Source organism: Phyllobates terribilis, unplaced genomic scaffold (genome assembly GCF_046119375.1).
Source record: "Phyllobates terribilis strain yellow unplaced genomic scaffold, ASM4611937v1 Scaffold_1__5_contigs__length_1240528914, whole genome shotgun sequence".
Taxonomy (NCBI): domain Eukaryota; kingdom Metazoa; phylum Chordata; class Amphibia; order Anura; family Dendrobatidae; genus Phyllobates; species Phyllobates terribilis.
In genome coordinates, this window is record NW_027362761.1 from 1186431280 (window position 1) to 1186450372 (window position 19093).

Genomic DNA, 19093 nt, shown 5'->3' on the forward strand with positions numbered 1-19093 from the left:
CCGCTTTCCCATAGAAACCTATGTGGAAGTTGCTTTGACATTGCTAAGGATATGTTTACATTAAAGAAACTTGAGCACAGTCTTAGATGACCCGAGAGTGTTATATGTGTCTTTTCCTGGCAACTGGAGTAGCTGGGGTACAAATTTTTGCCATACAAATTTTGGGGAAAAATTCACCGGAGCTCACAAATTCAAATTTAAAAAAAAATTGATCATACGTAGTATTGAGCAGTTACATGGTCGCAGTATGTCCTTTTTCGTGTATATGGGATATTAATGTCGCAATGTGATAGCATTATTACTTAGACAACTGTGTTTTATTTGGCCAACATATGGTATAGACTTTTTTTCAGATAACATACTGTAAGGCGTTAATTAACCATTTTATGGTGTTATTGTTTGTACATTGCATGGCAACACACCATATGGAAAGGGGGTAACAAAAGGTACCTCAATATACATCATCCAAAAATAAAAAGCACTATATTCACATTATGTTTCACTCTACTTCGAGACTCAGGGGCTTCTGTCTAAAGCCCATAAAATTTTTGGATGGAGCCCCTGATGGAGCCATTCATTTTTGTGTGCTCTGTCTGTCATGGTTGTCCATATGTCTGCATCTGCCTAAAAAGACGGACATTGCCAGAACACAAGCCAAATGGAATACAAGGTGATCCTGTCTGAGTTATTTTAGTAAATGCCTCCATCTTGGTTCTGTCCGAATCTCATTCTTCGGGGCTTCATCTGTAATCCCCTGCTGGAATGTGAACTGTAATGAAGTAAGGCTGATCATTAAAAACTGGTGTTGAATATGTGAGAATAGGTTATCCTCAAAACTATGGATAACTTCTCTTCAATGGTAGTTCAGCATTAATGGTCCATTGGTAAAGCAATCCCTTAGGATTAGAGCGGATTAGTCTTTTCTTCGTATCCAAATGCACGTAACACATTTCCTTTTCTCTTTGAACGGCGATCGCCATTAATTCTGAACATCATCCCGGGAGGAGAGATAAGACCATTATTTGCTCATACTATGTCTGTGAAAACCACCAATATATATAAAAAATATAATCTAATTTTCCTGCCCCTGAACGGCTGCTTACCTGAGATACCATACACCGGAGAACGAGGAGATAAATTCTAACGTTTTTTTTCAGCAATCTAATAATTATTTTCCATTTGCAGGTTTTACTGGATGATCAGGCCCCTCGCAGACCTTATTACGCTCTCCTGGTTTTATTACCGGTGATGTATTTTGTGGGTGCGCTTGTAAACATTTCATCTCCGATAACGCCATATAAAGCTGTCTCGCTAACTGCGGACGTCGCCGATGTTTGTGACCCTGCTTACTTGGAATGTACAATGTATCTCTGTAATGGAGAACAATGTTATGTGTCACATATCCCGTCTCTCCGGAATAGGCAGAGCGGAGAGAATTTAGGACCTCGCTGCTTTAATGTCTGCCTTATCTTACTGGGGGTTTATGCTAGTAGGAAAGTTTGAAGATATTACACCGTGTGCCTCAGTAATGTCAAAAATCCTAAACCATTTAATAGTGGTCAACTTGTGAACATTGGGTCCAGACAACCTTATACCCAACAGAGTAGAAGCGTGAAGCTCCTAGGCCCGGTGAAAAATCACTTTCTATGCTACCATGTAGGTGCTAATCACAACATATCTTACCATTTTTAAGACCTTTGCATGCTGTCTTGGAATTTACATTCTTATTTGTATCCAGAGGGTAAAAATTCCCCCTGACCATGTCCAACTGATGTCCAACTGATGCTGATGCACATAATAAGCTGAAAACGGTCGACAGGCTGAGGTGTTTTGATGCAACCACAGAGAGGTTCCTGCGTGTGCGCATGTCAATGTCAGAGACTTCCAATGTTCCTCACTATTGCCGCATACCATTGGCTGTAACAGGGACCTTAGATATAATCCAATAGCAAGGAAGGATGTCCAGATTATAAAAATGATGTGAACTTTACTGGTAGAACTGAAAAAAAAAATCATATATACAGTAGGTCGCAGTTACAAAGCATGTTGTTAACAGCTTTTGTTTTACACAGAGGCACAGGAATGACAGTCACATGTGGAGGCACATCACTGGTTAACTACGTTTCAGCAATATGTCAATAAGCATTCCATATTATCCATCTGCCCTTCACTGACCAGATCCCACTTTCTTGCAGTACCTGTGCTGCAGCCTGCCAAGTCCAGTATCTCTTAATTACATTCTCAGGTCTGGCCTACACGTTGCCTCAACCTCATGATGACTGTGCTGTCTCAAGGTCCCCACGAATAGACAGGTATATCTTCTGGTCTCCTGGCCATACCTGCTCGAGCTGAGCTATCCTTCTGTCTTCCTAAGGCATCCATGATGTTCTGGTCGTGTTAAAAATGCAGATTGTCACTTATCCAGCTTCAGTTGCAGGCTTGCTACCACAAACTATCCTACCTTGCAACACACCCAGCTTGCATCTCTGCTTCTTGGTTATCCATCTTTCACAACCAACTTCCAAGAGCTGAAGCAATCTATCCAAGGAGAATCTTTCTTCTTAGAGTGATTTCACAGAGAGTTTCTCTCACATTCGGTGGCCCAGTTGGAGTTTACGTCTGAACCTACAGCAAATGGGATTTGGGTATACAGTATGCATCAACAGGACCATTTACTATAACTGTATAGAAAGAGTCACAGTATGATCTGTTGTGCATTATTTTTGGCCGTATACACCTATTGGAGGCGGGCAGCTAGATGTAGTGTTCACCTCCGATAGGGCCAAAAATAGGGTGGATAGCTGAGCTCCAGAGAAAGCCAAAGATGGCAGTAATGGGGGCCTTCAGCTGATCTCCGACTGTTATAATGACTCGATGTTACCTACGATCGTGTCATGGGGGGTCAATGGAAACCAGAACGCATGAGCACTGGCACATATTCCATTCAAGTATCAATGTTAGAGATTGACAGCGGCGTTTAAGTAGTTAACAGCCAAGGCTCAGCAGTCTACCCCCATTCAAGGCAATGCTGCAAACCCAGACGTAGCCCATTGAAAGAGTGGGGATATTTTTGGGGGGAAAAAAGTAGGTAAATATTGGAAAGCTCAGTGATAGATGGACTATAATTCTTTGTCCTATTACTAGAGTTGTTAAAAGCAAGATGTCTGAAGACTTCTTTGGAAATAATAAAGAAAAGCTTATTTTAATGAGGTGAAAAAAAAAACAACTTGAATTTATCTTTATTTATTTTTTGCAAAAAAAAAAAACTAAAAAAGTCCTTAGAATAAGAGCTCAGTCTGCATATACGCTAAGCGCATACTCTGTTGCAGCTGATAAAGAGCCATTGCCTGCAAGGATGAAAGCATTCATAGGACATTTTACAGGAAGGAATTCTCTGTATACTGCTCGCAGAACATGAATTACTCCACAAGAAGAGGCGAAGAATGAGTGTAATCCCCCAAAGACGTTTTTACACTTTCTCTTGGCTTCTTTCGGCCGCATCCTTCAATGCAACCCCAGAAGTAACCGCTGCTCAGCATTGATTACACTGAGCTGAACAAAAGTCATTTTATAAGAAATACTATTAGGAAATTAATTTATTGTCCTGCATGTAAAGTCTGAAAGCAAGAATGTCATTATTATTATTAGTTTTATTTTGCAGATCTGCTCTACTTATTTAGAACCAAGATTACGGAAAAAAGTTTTTGGTCACTCGGTCACCCATTTGCACCTTGAGACGTTGTTTTTTGGGTGGGCATGGTTTTAGGTATGAGTAAGGGGCATGTGTTAGTTAAGTATCCTATGTTTGAGCAGTGAGTAACTGGTATGTGCAATACGTGTCTTATGTATGAGTGACGTGGGAAAAACCTGCAGAATTCAGGGTGTGTGCGGCACGTCTTCCATGGGATTGGTGCATACGCCGCACGTGTTCCCTCCTCCATCTTTCGGTGCCTGTAATGCACACGCCCAGGCTGAGCGGTATATGTAGTGATTCCACTGGACCGTGCCGGAGAGTGAATGCCTGGAGGGGCGTAACTAAGTATTCACCCGATCCGACCAGGGTCGCACGACGGCATACGACGCCAGTGCACCAAGGAGGAACCGAGCAGAGGGACCAGGTGCTACTCCAGGACAGACCCCGGACATGGCTGTTGACCCACACAGGGGAATACAGGAACAGACAGGTTAGGCTGGCACACAGACTGGTGGGTATAGGCAGCCACGACTGGTATGCAGGCAGGCGGGTATGCAGGCAGGGGGGTACAGGCAAGCACGGCTAGAGTGCAGACAGGGAGGCACTAGCAGGTTGGAACACAGGCAGGATAGGACCCAGTACACACTGGGACTCAGGAACAGAACCACAGATGTGGCGGACAAACACAGCAGAGTGAGGCCGCCCAGAGTGGTGAGCGAGAGCAGGGCAAGACGAGACCGCCTAGAGCGGTGAGCGAGAGAAGAGCAGGATGAGGCCGCCTGGAGCGGTGAGCGAGAGTAGAGCAGGACGAGGCCGCCTGGAGTGGTGAGTGAGAGTAGAGCAGGACGAGGCCGTCTGGAGCGGTGAGCAAGAGTAGAGCAGGACGAGGCCGCCTGGAGCGGTGAGCAAGAGTAGAGCAGGACGAGACTGCCGGAGCAACGAGCAAAGGGTCAGAGCAGAGCGAGACTGCCGGAGCAGCGAGCAAAGGGTCAGAGTAGAGCGAGACTGCCGGAGCAGCGAGCAAAGGGTCAGAGCAGAGCGAGACTGCCGGAGCAGCGAGCAAAGGGTCAGAGCAGGGCGAGAACTGCAGGAGCGGAGAGCGAGGCAGGGCAGAGGGGACAGTGCTCTGTTCACACGGAACAGACAGGAAGGGAAAGGCAGAACCAGATACCCACAGGGTGCTTGCAGTGAAGTAGCGAGTGGACCACAAACTCCCAAACGGAAGTACAGTGACAACGAGCAGGAGTTAGGTACGAGTTCAGACTCTGCAGAAAAAGGAAAGGTACGGACATAGAGAAAAACAGGAAGCAGGCTAGAAGAGTATTCAGACAAGAACAGACATAGTAGCAAGATACAGGAGCGGGTCTAGGTATGCAGCCCCTAGAAGGCGGAAGGAACAGGCTAGGAGCGTGTTCTGACAGGACAGACAAGATACAGGAGCGGGTCTAGGTATGCGGCCCCTAGAAGGCGGAACGAACAGGCAAGGAGCGAGTTCAGACAGGCCTGGAAATACAGCCTCCAGGAAGGGCAGGCAAGCAAACACAGAAAGGGACCTGGCACATTCAGAGTGAAGGCGCACACTGAATGAAACACAATGCTCAGGCATGGATTCCAGGGAGGAGCTGTGTTAAATACCAGATGACAGACAGCAATAGGCTGAGGACGCACAAGGGGTGTGCCTGCAGCAGGTACAAAAAGCAGGAAGTGATCGGGCGCCGCCCTTAAGCAGCAGAAACAGAGGCAAGCAGACAGCATGGAGGGAAGCCAGGCTAGCAGACTGGACTGGAGATCAAGTACGCGTTCTTGCACAGTGGGAGATGGACCACTATGCAAGGACGCCGCCAGGTATGTTACAGTGCCATGTTACTCCCACTGTCACACTTCGCAGACTTCCATGCTAAGTTGGATTTGTACCAACAAAACCAAAGCGCACATAACAGCCTACATGCACCATGGAAGATAGCCATCTCATCTTAAAGGGATACTATAGAGAAAACAAACAAATCCCAGTTAATTTTGTCACATACTTAGAGATGAGCAAATCTCCTTTTTCGGGCAGATTAACTCTTTTTATCGGACAGTTTCAACATGGTCTGAAAATTTGTTGTAATCGAAAGTGCCTCGATTGCTATGGAAAAACATTTATTATGTTCTGAAGTCTCTCCAGACCCCAAAGCATAAGAGGGCTGCAAAGAGACCAATACATCATGCTCACCTGTCCTAGGAACAGTCCTAGGAACTCACCGGTCCTTTCGCCACCGCTGCTCCTCGATTTTCCACTCCGGTCTTCAGCTCTTCCAGTGCTGCTGTCTGGCATTTAGACATTGACCGTGACCTTATGAAAGCAATCGCTGGCATGGAGGATAGAGGAGCTACGGTGCACGTAAATTCCTAGAACAGGTGATTTTAACCCCTTCAATTCTGCCATTGCGTTTTTTTTTTAAGTGTTCTTTATACTGTAAAAATGACCCAGAGACAAGATTTTTCAGGTCAGTATGATTATGGAGATACCAAACTTGCATAGATTTTTATTTTCTTTTATTTTTATTTAAAAGGAATCTGTCGCCAAATTTTGCTACCCAATCTGAGAGTAGAATATTATTGGGGCAGAGATCTTAATTTGAGTGATGTCTGACTTACTGGGCTGCTTGCTCCAATTTTAATAAAATCACTGTTTTATCTGCTGCAGATCCACCAGTTCTCCAAATGTTGAGCTCTATACATAGTCATGGTCAAAATTTTTTGCACCCTTGAAATTGTTTCAGAAAATGAAGTATTTATCCCAGAAAATTACTGCAATTACACGTTTTGTTCTATACATGTTTACTTTGTGTTATGACTGAGCCCTATTACTCGCACTGGGATGAATAAACCAGGGGAGATGTTCAATCTGCACACCACAGGTTCATTTACAGTGTAGGCAAATACCTAACTTGACCCTGATTTGTCCATCTGATAGAGGGAGTTGGCATCCTAAAATTACATAATGGTGCCCCCTCTCAACCTCAGCTGACCCTGAGTGTCCTTACCTGCACCCTCAATTATACACAGAGTGTAACCAGAACAACAACATGACGTAATGCACACAGAGGGTGAGACACAGGGCTAAAGACGTGTTCACACAGTGATACATGAAGGTGGAAGAAAAAGAAAGAACCCAAAAAGACCTTCAGTATACATGGAGACCCCCAGGCCCTAAATGTATCAAAAAAGGAAGAGTGCTGGGAATGGGAACACGCAAACAAACCGCAGGAGAAGCAATAAAGAAAACCTCGGCAAGATAATCCTTAACAGGGAAGCTGGGACTCCAAACATCCATCTAACTTAGAATATAGCCAGCAAAGACTGCATGTTCCTGGAGAGTATAAAAAGCCCCTCCCAAGATGTGATAGGACAAACCAAACGAGGAAGATAAAACACCTGCATAGAAGCAACACAGCAAAACCAAGATAAGAACATGTGTACAAAGATAACACAGATTGTGGTTAGTGATGAGCTAATATGTTCGGTTGACCCTTTTGGCGAGTATGCTCGGGCCGAGCTCCGAGTATTTACAGCTGCTCGGTGATATGGTTGAATCGCTCCCGTGCTCACGATCTGCGACTGTTTGACAGCTTTAATACATGTGAGGAATGCTTGTTTCTTTCACATTCCTCACATGTATTAAAGTTGTCAAACAGTCACAAATCATGAGCCCGGGAGTGATTAAAACATATCACCGGGTACGCTGAAGATACTCGGTACTCGCCCGAGCATACTTGCCGAAAGGGTTAACCAAACATACTCGCCCATCACTAATTGTGGTCAAATTGCAAGGGAAACTGACCCACAGCCATAGGTCACTGAACTGAATCCTGAAGCCGAGCGATGACACCATGTGTATTTGAATAAAAGAGGAAAAAAATGCAAATTGGGAATAATTTCACACAAAACCCCAAAAATGGGCAAAATTGTTGGCACTGTTAATTTAATATTTGGTTGCACACCCATTGGAATAAATAACTGCAATCTACAGATGATGAACACAATCTCGTTACCTTGTTTCCTGACATCCTCTACTGCAGATATTAACTCCTCTTTTAGGTCCTGACTTTCTTTTGCAATCTGTTCGCCTTTTTCCAAAAAGTTTAGCGTGGCTTGTTCCACGGAGCCTGCCAGGACATGAGCTTTTTTAGATCGTCCTTTCTTTTTACCCGATGGGCCCTTGTTGCTTGTATTTACCAGAGTTGTCACCTTCGGGAGAAATGAATGTGGATCAGTCACACAGGCATGGATCAATAACAGAATAACCAGCAACATGGGAAATAAATGTATATATACATACAGTATATCTGGTCTCTGATTGGTAAGACATGTAGTAGTTCAAAACTTTTGATATTTTTTTTCTATGGACACTGTAGCTATAAAAGGATTTGACCTGTTGGGTTCCACATGGGTGGGGTTTATGGTAATAAACTTTTTTTTTTTCAAAATATTTGCTGTATATTTATTAGAAGACTTTTTAATGGATTTTTTTTCCCACTTAAACAGAATATCTCCTCCAATTAGTGCTGCGTCACTATTTCTGTAACAGCCTTTCATTTTTTTTAGAAAGCATTAATGATCTTTTAAATCCCATGAAGACACAAAACATTATTAAAGACTCCAAAAAAATATTATGAACCCCAAAATTCAGCTTGTGAAATTTTTACACCCCAAATATCAGCCACACTCCAGAGCAAAACTCAAGACAAAACAAAAAAAATTCAGACCACAGAATAGAGATAAAAATATTGACCCCCCTCCAATACCAGACCATGAAATTAAAGGACTTGGCCCTTTTTAACAAACTTTTTCTCAAAGGCTCAATTTTATGTTAGAAACAAACACGCTGAGCTTTACTTCTCCTTTCCAGGTCCAGGGTTGCATTTCTATCAATTCCCAAGTCTCTGTTGATTGGCTGTAGTGGTGACACAATGTCAAGAGCGCTGCAGCCAATCACTGAGCTCAGCAGTTCCTGTCATCTACAGTGGCACAGCTGCTGAGCTCAGTGATTGACTGCAGCAGATCAACTGAGACAGAGGTAGCAGCAGAGACATGGCGCTGGGCCCGAGAAGAAAAAGTAAAACTGAGCTTATTCTTCATAAAACTGACACTCCGTGCAAAATATTGTTGAAACAGGACAACCCCTTTAAATATAATAATAAAATTATCCATTTTTTTAATGTTTCCTAGAAAAAGCTCCTCTCTCGACTATGGGATGTGTCTAGTATTACAGCTCAGTCCCATATAAATAAATGCTGCAATACCGGACACAACCTTTGGTTATAAGTGGCGCTATTTAGTTTTTTAAAAAATAAATAAAACTAACAAAAAAATATATATTTTTATCATCTTAGGCAACTACCATGGAAATATCTTATTATCACAAATCTTTGTTATTCTTTTTAGTCTGTTATTTGTCGCCCCCCCATCAACCTCCACCACCACCAACCGCGTGCGCTGGAGACGCAGGGACTTGTTTAAAGCAGTCAATACGTAGACTAAAAATCTCATTAGTTATAACAGGAAAAGAAACACCAAAGGCGTCACACCGGGCATTAGCGCTTAATTAGGACGATATTTGGAAGTGGTCATCGATGCCATCAATATCTTCTTTGTGAGACTCCATTGCTCTCCTCCATCCTCTGTGTCGCTCCATGTAAATGCCAATAGCTGCACATTAATATTCTCCTATCCGCTGGACTAATGGATCACCGAGCTGCGGGAAACGGGCAATGACCTGTGTAAAGGCTGCGCTGACATTTTGTTGTATGGATGATTCCTTCCAGGTATAATGCCATCCTTCCACTCCAATGCACGGCCTTATTGCCTGACTGCTTACACTAATATGGCCCCCTCTACCGCCCTCCCAGGGTTATGGCTCCTTTCTCCCATATTGTCAAACCTTAGAAACTTAAAAGTCATGCCTAAACATGAACACATCCATTAAAAAAGAACACAGTACAAAAAAAAGAATGTGCAGCAATAAATTGTATAATATATCCCCATACACAGTACTAGAAAATGAATAAAAAAGTGAATAATAATAATTATTACAAAGTAATATTCTTTCACATAGGGGCAGTATTATAGTAGTTATATTCTTGTACACAGGAGCAGAATTATAGTAGTTATATTCTTGTCCATAGGATACAGTATTATAGTAGATATATTCTTCTATATAGGGGCAGTTTTATAGTAGTTATATTCTTGTACACAGGAGCAGTATTATAGTAGTTATATTCTTGTTTATAGGAGCAGTATTATAGTAGTTATATTCTTGCACATAGGGAGCAGTATTATAGTAGTTATATTCTTGCACATAGGGAGCAGTATTATAGTAGTTATATTCTTGTACATAGGAGCAGTATTATAGTAGTTATATTCCTGTACATAGGGGGCAGTATTATAGTAGTTATATTATTGTACATAGGAGCAGTATTATAGTAGTTATATTCTTGTACATAGGGAGCAGTATTATAGTAGTTATATTCTTGTACATAGGGGCAGTATTATAGTAGTTATATTCTTGTACATAGGGGGCAGCATTATAGTAGTTATATTCTTGTACATAGGGGCAGCATTATAGTAGTTATATTCTTGTACATAGGGGCAGTATTATAGTAGTTATATTCTTGTACATAGGGGCAGTATTATAGTAGTTATATTCTTGTACATAGGGAGCAGTATTATAGTAGTTATATTCTTGTACATAGGGAGCAGTATTATAGTAGTAATATTCTTGTACATAGGGGGTAGTATTATAGTAGTTATATTCTTGTACATAGGGGGCAGTATTATAGTAGTTATATTCTTGTACATAGGGGCAGTATTATAGTAGTTATATTCTTGTACATAGGGGCAGTATTATAGTAGTTATATTCTTGAACATAGAAGCAGTATTATAGTAGTTATATTCTTGTACATAGGGGCAGCATTATAGTAGATATATTATTGTACATAGGGGGAAGTATTATAGTAGTTATATTCTTGAACATAGAAGCAGTATTATAGTAGTTATATTCTTGTACATAGGGAACAGTATTATAGTAGCTATATTCTTTCACATAGGGGCAGTATTATCTTAGTTATATTCTTGTACATAGGATCAGAATTATAGTAGTTATATTCTTGTACATAGGGGCAGTATTATAGTAGTTGTATTCTTGTACATAGGAGGAGTATTATAGTATTTGTATTCTTGTACATAGAGGCAGTATTATAGTAGTTATATTCTTGTACATAGGAGCAGTATTATAGTAGTAATATTCTTGTACAAAGGGGCAGTATTATAGTAGTTATATTCTTGTACATAGGGGCAGTATTATAGTAGTTATGTTCTTGTACATAGGGGGCAGTATTATAGTAGATATATTCTTGTACATAGGTGTTAGTATTATAGTAGTTATATTCTTGTACATTGGAGCAGTATTATAGTAATTATATTCTTGTACATAGGAGCAGTATTATAGTAGTTATATTCTTATACATAGGGGCAGTATTATAGTAGTTATGTTCTTGTACATAGGGGGCAGTATTATAGTAGTTATATTCTTATACATAGGTGTTAGTATTATAGTAGTTATATTCCTGTTCATAGGGGCAGTATTTTAGTAGTTATATTATTGTACATAGGGGGCAGTATTATAGTAGTTATATTCTTGTACATAGGAGCAGTATTATAGTAGTTATATTCTTGTACATAGGGGGCAGTATTATAGTAGTTATATTCTTGTACATAGGAGCAGTATTATAGTAGTTATATTCTTGTACACAGGAGCAGAATTATAGTAGTTATATTCTTGTCCATAGGATACAGTATTATAGTAGATATATTCTTCTATATAGGGGCAGTTTTATAGTAGTTATATTCTTGTACATAGGGGCAGTATTATAGTAGTTATATTCTTGTACACAGGAGCAGTATTATAGTAGTTATATTCTTGTTTATAGGAGCAGTATTATAGTAGTTATATTCTTGCACATAGGGAGCAGTATTATAGTAGTTATATTTATGTACATAGGAGCAGTATTATAGTAGTTATATTCCTGTACATAGGGGGCAGTATTATAGTAGTTATATTCTTGTACATAGGAGCAGTATTATAGTAGTTATATTCTTGTACAAAGGGAGCAGTATTATAGTAGTTATATTCTTGTACATAGAGGCAGTATTATAGTAGTTATATTCTTGTACATAGGAGCATAATTATAGCAGTTATATTCTTGTACATAGGGGCAGTATTATAGTAGTTATATTCTTGTACATAGGGGGCAGCATTATAGTAGTTATATTCTTGCACATAGGGGGCAGCATTATAGTAGTTATATTCTTGTACATAGGGGCAGTATTATAGTAGTTATATTCTTGTACATAGGGGCAGTATTCTTGTACATATGGAGCAGTATTATAGTAGTTATATTCTTGTACATAGGGAGCAGTATTATAGTAGTAATATTCTTGTACATAGGGGGCAGTATTATAGTAGTTATATTCTTGTACATAGGGGGCAGTATTATAGTAGTTATATTCTTGAACATAGAAGCAGTATTATAGTAGTTATATTCTTGTACACAGGGGCAGCATTATAATAGTTATATTATTGTACATAGGGGGCAGTATTATAGTAGTTATATTCTTGAACATAGAAGCAGTATTATAGTAGTTATATTCTTGTACATAGGGAACAGTACTATAGTAGCTATATTCTTTCACATAGGGGCAGTATTATCTGAGTTATATTCTTGTACATAGGAGCAGAATTATAGTAGTTATATTCTTGTACATAGGGGCAGTATTATAGTAGTTGTATTCTTGTACATAGGAGGAGTATTATAGTATTTGTATTCTTGTACATAGAGGCAGTATTATAGTAGTTATATTCTTGTACATAGGAGCAGTATTATAGTAGTTATATTCTTGTACAAAGGGGCAGTATTATAGTAGTTATATTCTTGTACATAGGGGCAGTATTATACTAGTTATGTTCTTGTACATAGGGTGCAGTATTATAGTAGATATATTCTTGTACATAGGTGTTAGTATTATAGTAGTTATATTCTTGTATATTGGAGCAGTATTATAGTAATTATATTCTTGTACATAGGAGCAGTATTATAGTAGTTATATTCTTGTACATAGGGGCAGTATTATAGTAGTTATGTTCTTGTACATAGGGGGCAGTATTATAGTAGTTATATTCTTATACATAGGTGTTAGTATTATAGTAGTTATATTCCTGTTCATAGAGGCAGTATTATAGTAGTTATATTATTGTACATAGGGGGCAGTATTATAGTAGTTATATTCTTGTACACAGGAGACAGTATTATGTTAGTTATATTCTTGCACATAGGGGGCAGTATTATAGTAGTTATTTTCTTGTACACAGGGGGCAGTATAATAGTAGTTATATTCTTATACATAGGGGGCAGTATTATAGTTTTTATATTCTTATACATAGGGGGCAGTATTATAGTAGTTATATTCTTGCACATAGGGGCAGTATTATAGTAGTTATATTCTTATACATAGGGGGCAGTATTATAGTAGTTATATTCTTGTACATGGGAGCAGTATTATAGTAGTTATATTCTTGTACATAGGGGCAGTATTATAGTAGTTATATTCTTGTACACAGGGGCAGTATTATAGTAGTTATATTCTTGCACATAGGGGGCAGTATTATAGTAGTTATATTCTTGTACATAGGGGGCAGTATTATAGTAGTAATATTCTTGTACATGGGGCAGTATTATAGTAGTTATATTCTTGTACATAGGGGGCAGCATTATAGTAGTTATATTCTTGTACATAGGGGCAGTATTATAGTAGTTATATTCTTGTACATAGGGGCAGTATTATAGTAGTTATATTCTTGTACATAGGGAGCAGTATTATAGTAGTTATATTCTTGTACATAGGGAGCAGTATTATAGTAGTAATATTCTTGTACATAGGGGGTAGTATTATAGTAGTTATATTCTTGTACATAGGGGGCAGTATTATAGTAGTTATATTCTTGTACATAGGGGCAGTATTATAGTAGTTATATTCTTGTACATAGGGGCAGTATTATAGTAGTTATATTCTTGAACATAGAAGCAGTATTATAGTAGTTATATTCTTGTACATAGGGGCAGCATTATAGTAGATATATTATTGTACATAGGGGGAAGTATTATAGTAGTTATATTCTTGAACATAGAAGCAGTATTATAGTAGTTATATTCTTGTACATAGGGAACAGTATTATAGTAGCTATATTCTTTCACATAGGGGCAGTATTATCTTAGTTATATTCTTGTACATAGGAGCAGAATTATAGTAGTTATATTCTTGTACATAGGGGCAGTATTATAGTAGTTGTATTCTTGTACATAGGAGGAGTATTATAGTATTTGTATTCTTGTACATAGAGGCAGTATTATAGTAGTTATATTCTTGTACATAGGAGCAGTATTATAGTAGTAATATTCTTGTACAAAGGGGCAGTATTATAGTAGTTATATTCTTGTACATAGGGGCAGTATTATAGTAGTTATGTTCTTGTACATAGGGGGCAGTATTATAGTAGATATATTCTTGTACATAGGTGTTAGTATTATAGTAGTTATATTCTTGTACATTGGAGCAGTATTATAGTAATTATATTCTTGTACATAGGAGCAGTATTATAGTAGTTATATTCTTATACATAGGGGCAGTATTATAGTAGTTATGTTCTTGTACATAGGGGGCAGTATTATAGTAGTTATATTCTTATACATAGGTGTTAGTATTATAGTAGTTATATTCCTGTTCATAGGGGCAGTATTTTAGTAGTTATATTATTGTACATAGGGGGCAGTATTATAGTAGTTATATTCTTGTACATAGGAGCAGTATTATAGTAGTTATATTCTTGTACATAGGAGCAGTATTATAGTAGTTATATTCTTGTACACAGGAGCAGAATTATAGTAGTTATATTCTTGTCCATAGGATACAGTATTATAGTAGATATATTCTTCTATATAGGGGCAGTTTTATAGTAGTTATATTCTTGTACATAGGGGCAGTATTATAGTAGTTATATTCTTGTACACAGGAGCAGTATTATAGTAGTTATATTCTTGTTTATAGGAGCAGTATTATAGTAGTTATATTCTTGCACATAGGGAGCAGTATTATAGTAGTTATATTCTTGCACATAGGGAGCAGTATTATAGTAGTTATATTCTTGTACATAGGAGCAGTATTATAGTAGTTATATTCCTGTACATAGGGGGCAGTATTATAGTAGTTATATTCTTGTACACAGGAGCAGTATTATAGTAGTTATATTCTTGTACAAAGGGAGAAGTATTATAGTAGTTATATTCTTGTACATAGAGGCAGTATTATAGTAGTTATATTCTTGTACATAGGAGCATAATTATAGCAGTTATATTCTTGTACATAGGGGCAGTATTATAGTAGTTATATTCTTGTACATAGGGGGCAGCATTATAGTAGTTATATTCTTGTACATAGGGGGCAGCATTATAGTAGTTATATTCTTGTACAGAGGGGCAGTATTATAGTAGTTATATTCTTGTACATAGGGGCAGTATTATAGTAGTTATATTCTTGTACATAGGGAGCAGTATTATAGTAGTTATATTCTTGTACATAGGGAGCAGTATTATAGTAGTAATATTCTTGTACATAGGGGGCAGTATTATAGTAGTTATATTCTTGTACATAGGGGGCAGTATTATAGTAGTTATATTCTTGAACATAGAAGCAGTATTATAGTAGTTATATTCTTGTACACAGGGGCAGCATTATAGTAGTTATATTATTGTACATAGGGGGCAGTATTATAGTAGTTATATTCTTGAACATAGAAGCAGTATTATAGTAGTTATATTCTTGTACATAGGGAACAGTATTATAGTAGCTATATTCTTTCACATAGGGGCAGTATTATCTTAGTTATATTCTTGTACATAGGAGCAGAATTATAGTAGTTATATTCTTGTACATAGGGGCAGTATTATAGTAGTTGTATTCTTGTACATAGGAGGAGTATTATAGTATTTGTATTCTTGTACATAGAGGCAGTATTATAGTAGTTATATTCTTGTACATAGGAGCAGTATTATAGTTGTTATATTCTTGTACAAAGGGGCAGTATTATAGTAGTTATATTCTTGTACATAGGGGCAGTATTATACTAGTTATGTTCTTGTACATAGGGGGCAGTATTATAGTAGATATATTCTTGTACATAGGTGTTAGTATTATAGTAGTTATATTCTTGTACATTGGAGCACTATTATAGTAATTATATTCTTGTACATAGGAGCAGTATTATAGTAGTTATATTCTTGTACATAGGGGCAGTATTATAGTAGTTATGTTCTTGTACATAGGGGGCAGTATTATAGTAGTTATATTCTTATACATAGGGGGCAGTATTATAGTAGTTATATTCTTGTACACAGGAGACAGTATTATGTTAGTTATATTCTTGCACAAAGGGGGCAGTATTATAGTAGTTATTTTCTTGTACACAGGGGGCAGTATAATAGTAGTTATATTCTTATACATAGGGGGCAGTATTATAGTTTTTATATTCTTATACATAGGGGGCAGTATTATAGTAGTTATATTCTTATACATAGGGGGCAGTATTATAGTAGTTATATTCTTGTACATGGGAGCAGTATTATAGTAGTTATATTCTTGTACATAGGGGCAGTATTATAGTAGTTATATTCTTGTACACAGGGGCAGTATTATAGTAGTTATATTCTTGCACATAGGGGGCAGTATTATAGTAGTTATATTCTTGTACATAGGGGGCAGTATTATAGTAGTAATATTCTTGTACATAGGGGCAGTATTATAGTAGTTATATTCTTGTACATAGGGGGCAGTATTATAGTAGTTGTATTCTTGTACATAGGGGGCGGTATTATTGTAGTTATATTCTTGTACATAGGGGGAAGTATTATAGTAGCTATATTCTTTTACATAGGAGCAGTATTATAGTAGTTATATTCTTGTACATAGGAGCAGTATTATAGTAGTTATATTCTTGTACATAGGGGCAGTATTATAGTAGTTATATTCTTGTACATAGGAGCAGTATCATAGTAGTTATGTTCTTGTACATAGGGGGCCGTATTATAGTAGTTATATTCTTGTACATAGGGTGCAATATTATAGTAGATATATTCTTGTACATAGGGGGCAGTATTATAGTAGTTATATTCTTGTACATAGGTGTTAGTATTATAGTAGTTATATTCTTGTACATGGGGCAGTATTATAGTAGTTATATTCTTGTACACAGGAGACAGTATTATGTTAGTTATATTCTTGCACATAGGGGGCAGTATTATAGTAGCTATATTCTTGTACACAGGGGGAAGTATTATAGTAGTTATATTCTTATACATAGGGGGCGGTATTATAGTTTTTATATTCTTATACATAGGGGGCAGTATTATAGTAGTTATATTCTTGTACATAGGGGCAGTATTATAGTAGTTATATTCTTATATATAGAGGGCAGTATTATAGTAGTTATATTCTTGTACATGGCAGCAGTATTATAGTACTTATATTCTTGTACATAGGGGCAGTATTATAGTAGTTATATTCTTGCACATAGGGTGCAGTATTATAGTAGTTATATTCTTGTGCATAGGGGGCAGTATTATAGTAGTTATATTCTTGTACATAGGGGCAGTATTATAGTAGTTATATTATTGTACATAGGGGGCAGTATTATAGTAGTTGTATTCTTGCATATAGGGGGCGGTATTATAGTAGTTATATTCTTGTACATAGGGGGCTGTATTATAGTAGTTTTATTCTTGTACATAGGAGCAGTTTTATAGTAGTTATATTCTTGTACATAGGGGGCAGTATTATAGTAGCTATATTCTTGTACATAGGGGGCAGTATTATAGTAGTTATATTCTCGTACATAGGGGGCAGTATTATAGTAGTTATATTCTTGTACATAGGAGCAGTTTTATAGTAGTTATATTCTTGTACATAGGGGGCAGTATTATAGTAGTTATATTCTTGTACATAGGGGCAGTATTATAGTAGTTATATTCTTGTACATAGGGGGCAGTATTATAGTAGTTATATTCTTGTACATACGAGTAGTTTTATAGTAGTTATATTCTTGTACATAGGGTGCTGTATTATAGTAGTTATATTCTTGTACATAGGAGCAGTTTTATAGTAGTTATATTCTTGTACATAGGGGGCAGTATTATAGTAGTTATATTCTTGTACATAGGGGCAGTATTATAGTAGTTATATTCTTCTTCATAGGGGGCAGTATTATAGTAGTTATATTCTTGTACATAGGGGGCAGCATTATAGTAGTTATATTCTTGTACAGAGGGGCAGTATTATAGTAGTTATATTCTTGTACATAGGGGCAGTATTATAGTAGTTATATTCTTGTACATAGGGAGCAGTATTATAGTAGTTATATTCTTGTACATAGGGAGCAGTATTATAGTAGTAATATTCTTGTACATAGGGGGCAGTATTATAGTAGTTATATTCTTGTACATAGGGGCAGTATTATAGTAGTTATATTCTTGAACATAGAAGCAGTATTATAGTAGTTATATTCTTGTACACAGGGGCAGCATTATAGTAGTTATATTATTGTACATAGGGGGCAGTATTATAGTAGTTATATTCTTGAACATAGAAGCAGTATTATAGTAGTTATATTCTTGTACATAGGGAACAGTATTATAGTAGCTATATTCTTTCACATAGGGGCAGTATTATCTTAGTTATATTCTTGTACATAGGAGCAGAATTATAGTAGTTATATTCTTGTACATAGGGGCAGTATTTTAGTAGTTGTATTCTTGTACATAGGAGGAGTATTATAGTATTTGTATTCTTGTACATAGAGGCAGTATTATAGTAGTTATATTCTTGTACATAGGAGCAGTATTATAGTAGTTATATTCTTGTACAAAGGGGCAGTATTATAGTAGTTATATTCTTGTACATAGGGGCAGTATTATACTAGTTATGTTCTTGTACATAGGGGGCAGTATTATAGTAGATATATTCTTGTACATAGGTGTTAGTATTATAGTAGTTATATTCTTGTACATTGGAGCACTATTATAGTAATTATATTCTTGTACATAGGAGCAGTATTATAGTAGTTATATTCTTGTACATAGGGGCAGTATTATAGTAGTTATGTTCTTGTACATAGGGGGCAGTATTATAGTAGTTATATTCTTATACATAGGTGTTAGTATTATAGTAGTTATATTCCTGTTCATAGAGGCAGTATTATAGTAGTTATATTATTGTACATAGGGGGCAGTATTATAGTAGTTATATTCTTG

General features: G+C 37.3%; 1 protein-coding gene across 1 annotated transcript in view; it reads right to left on the reverse strand.

Moving 5' to 3' along the window:
* The window catches only part of LOC141210089 (catenin alpha-2-like), a 592305-nt gene that overhangs the window by 331395 nt on the left and 241817 nt on the right, over nucleotides 1-19093 (reverse strand). Inside the window, exon 3 of the mRNA XM_073664707.1 lies at nucleotides 7732-7927. Within this exon, the coding sequence (XP_073520808.1) occupies nucleotides 7732-7927 (196 nt within the window). The remainder of the gene's footprint in view (nucleotides 1-7731; nucleotides 7928-19093) is intronic.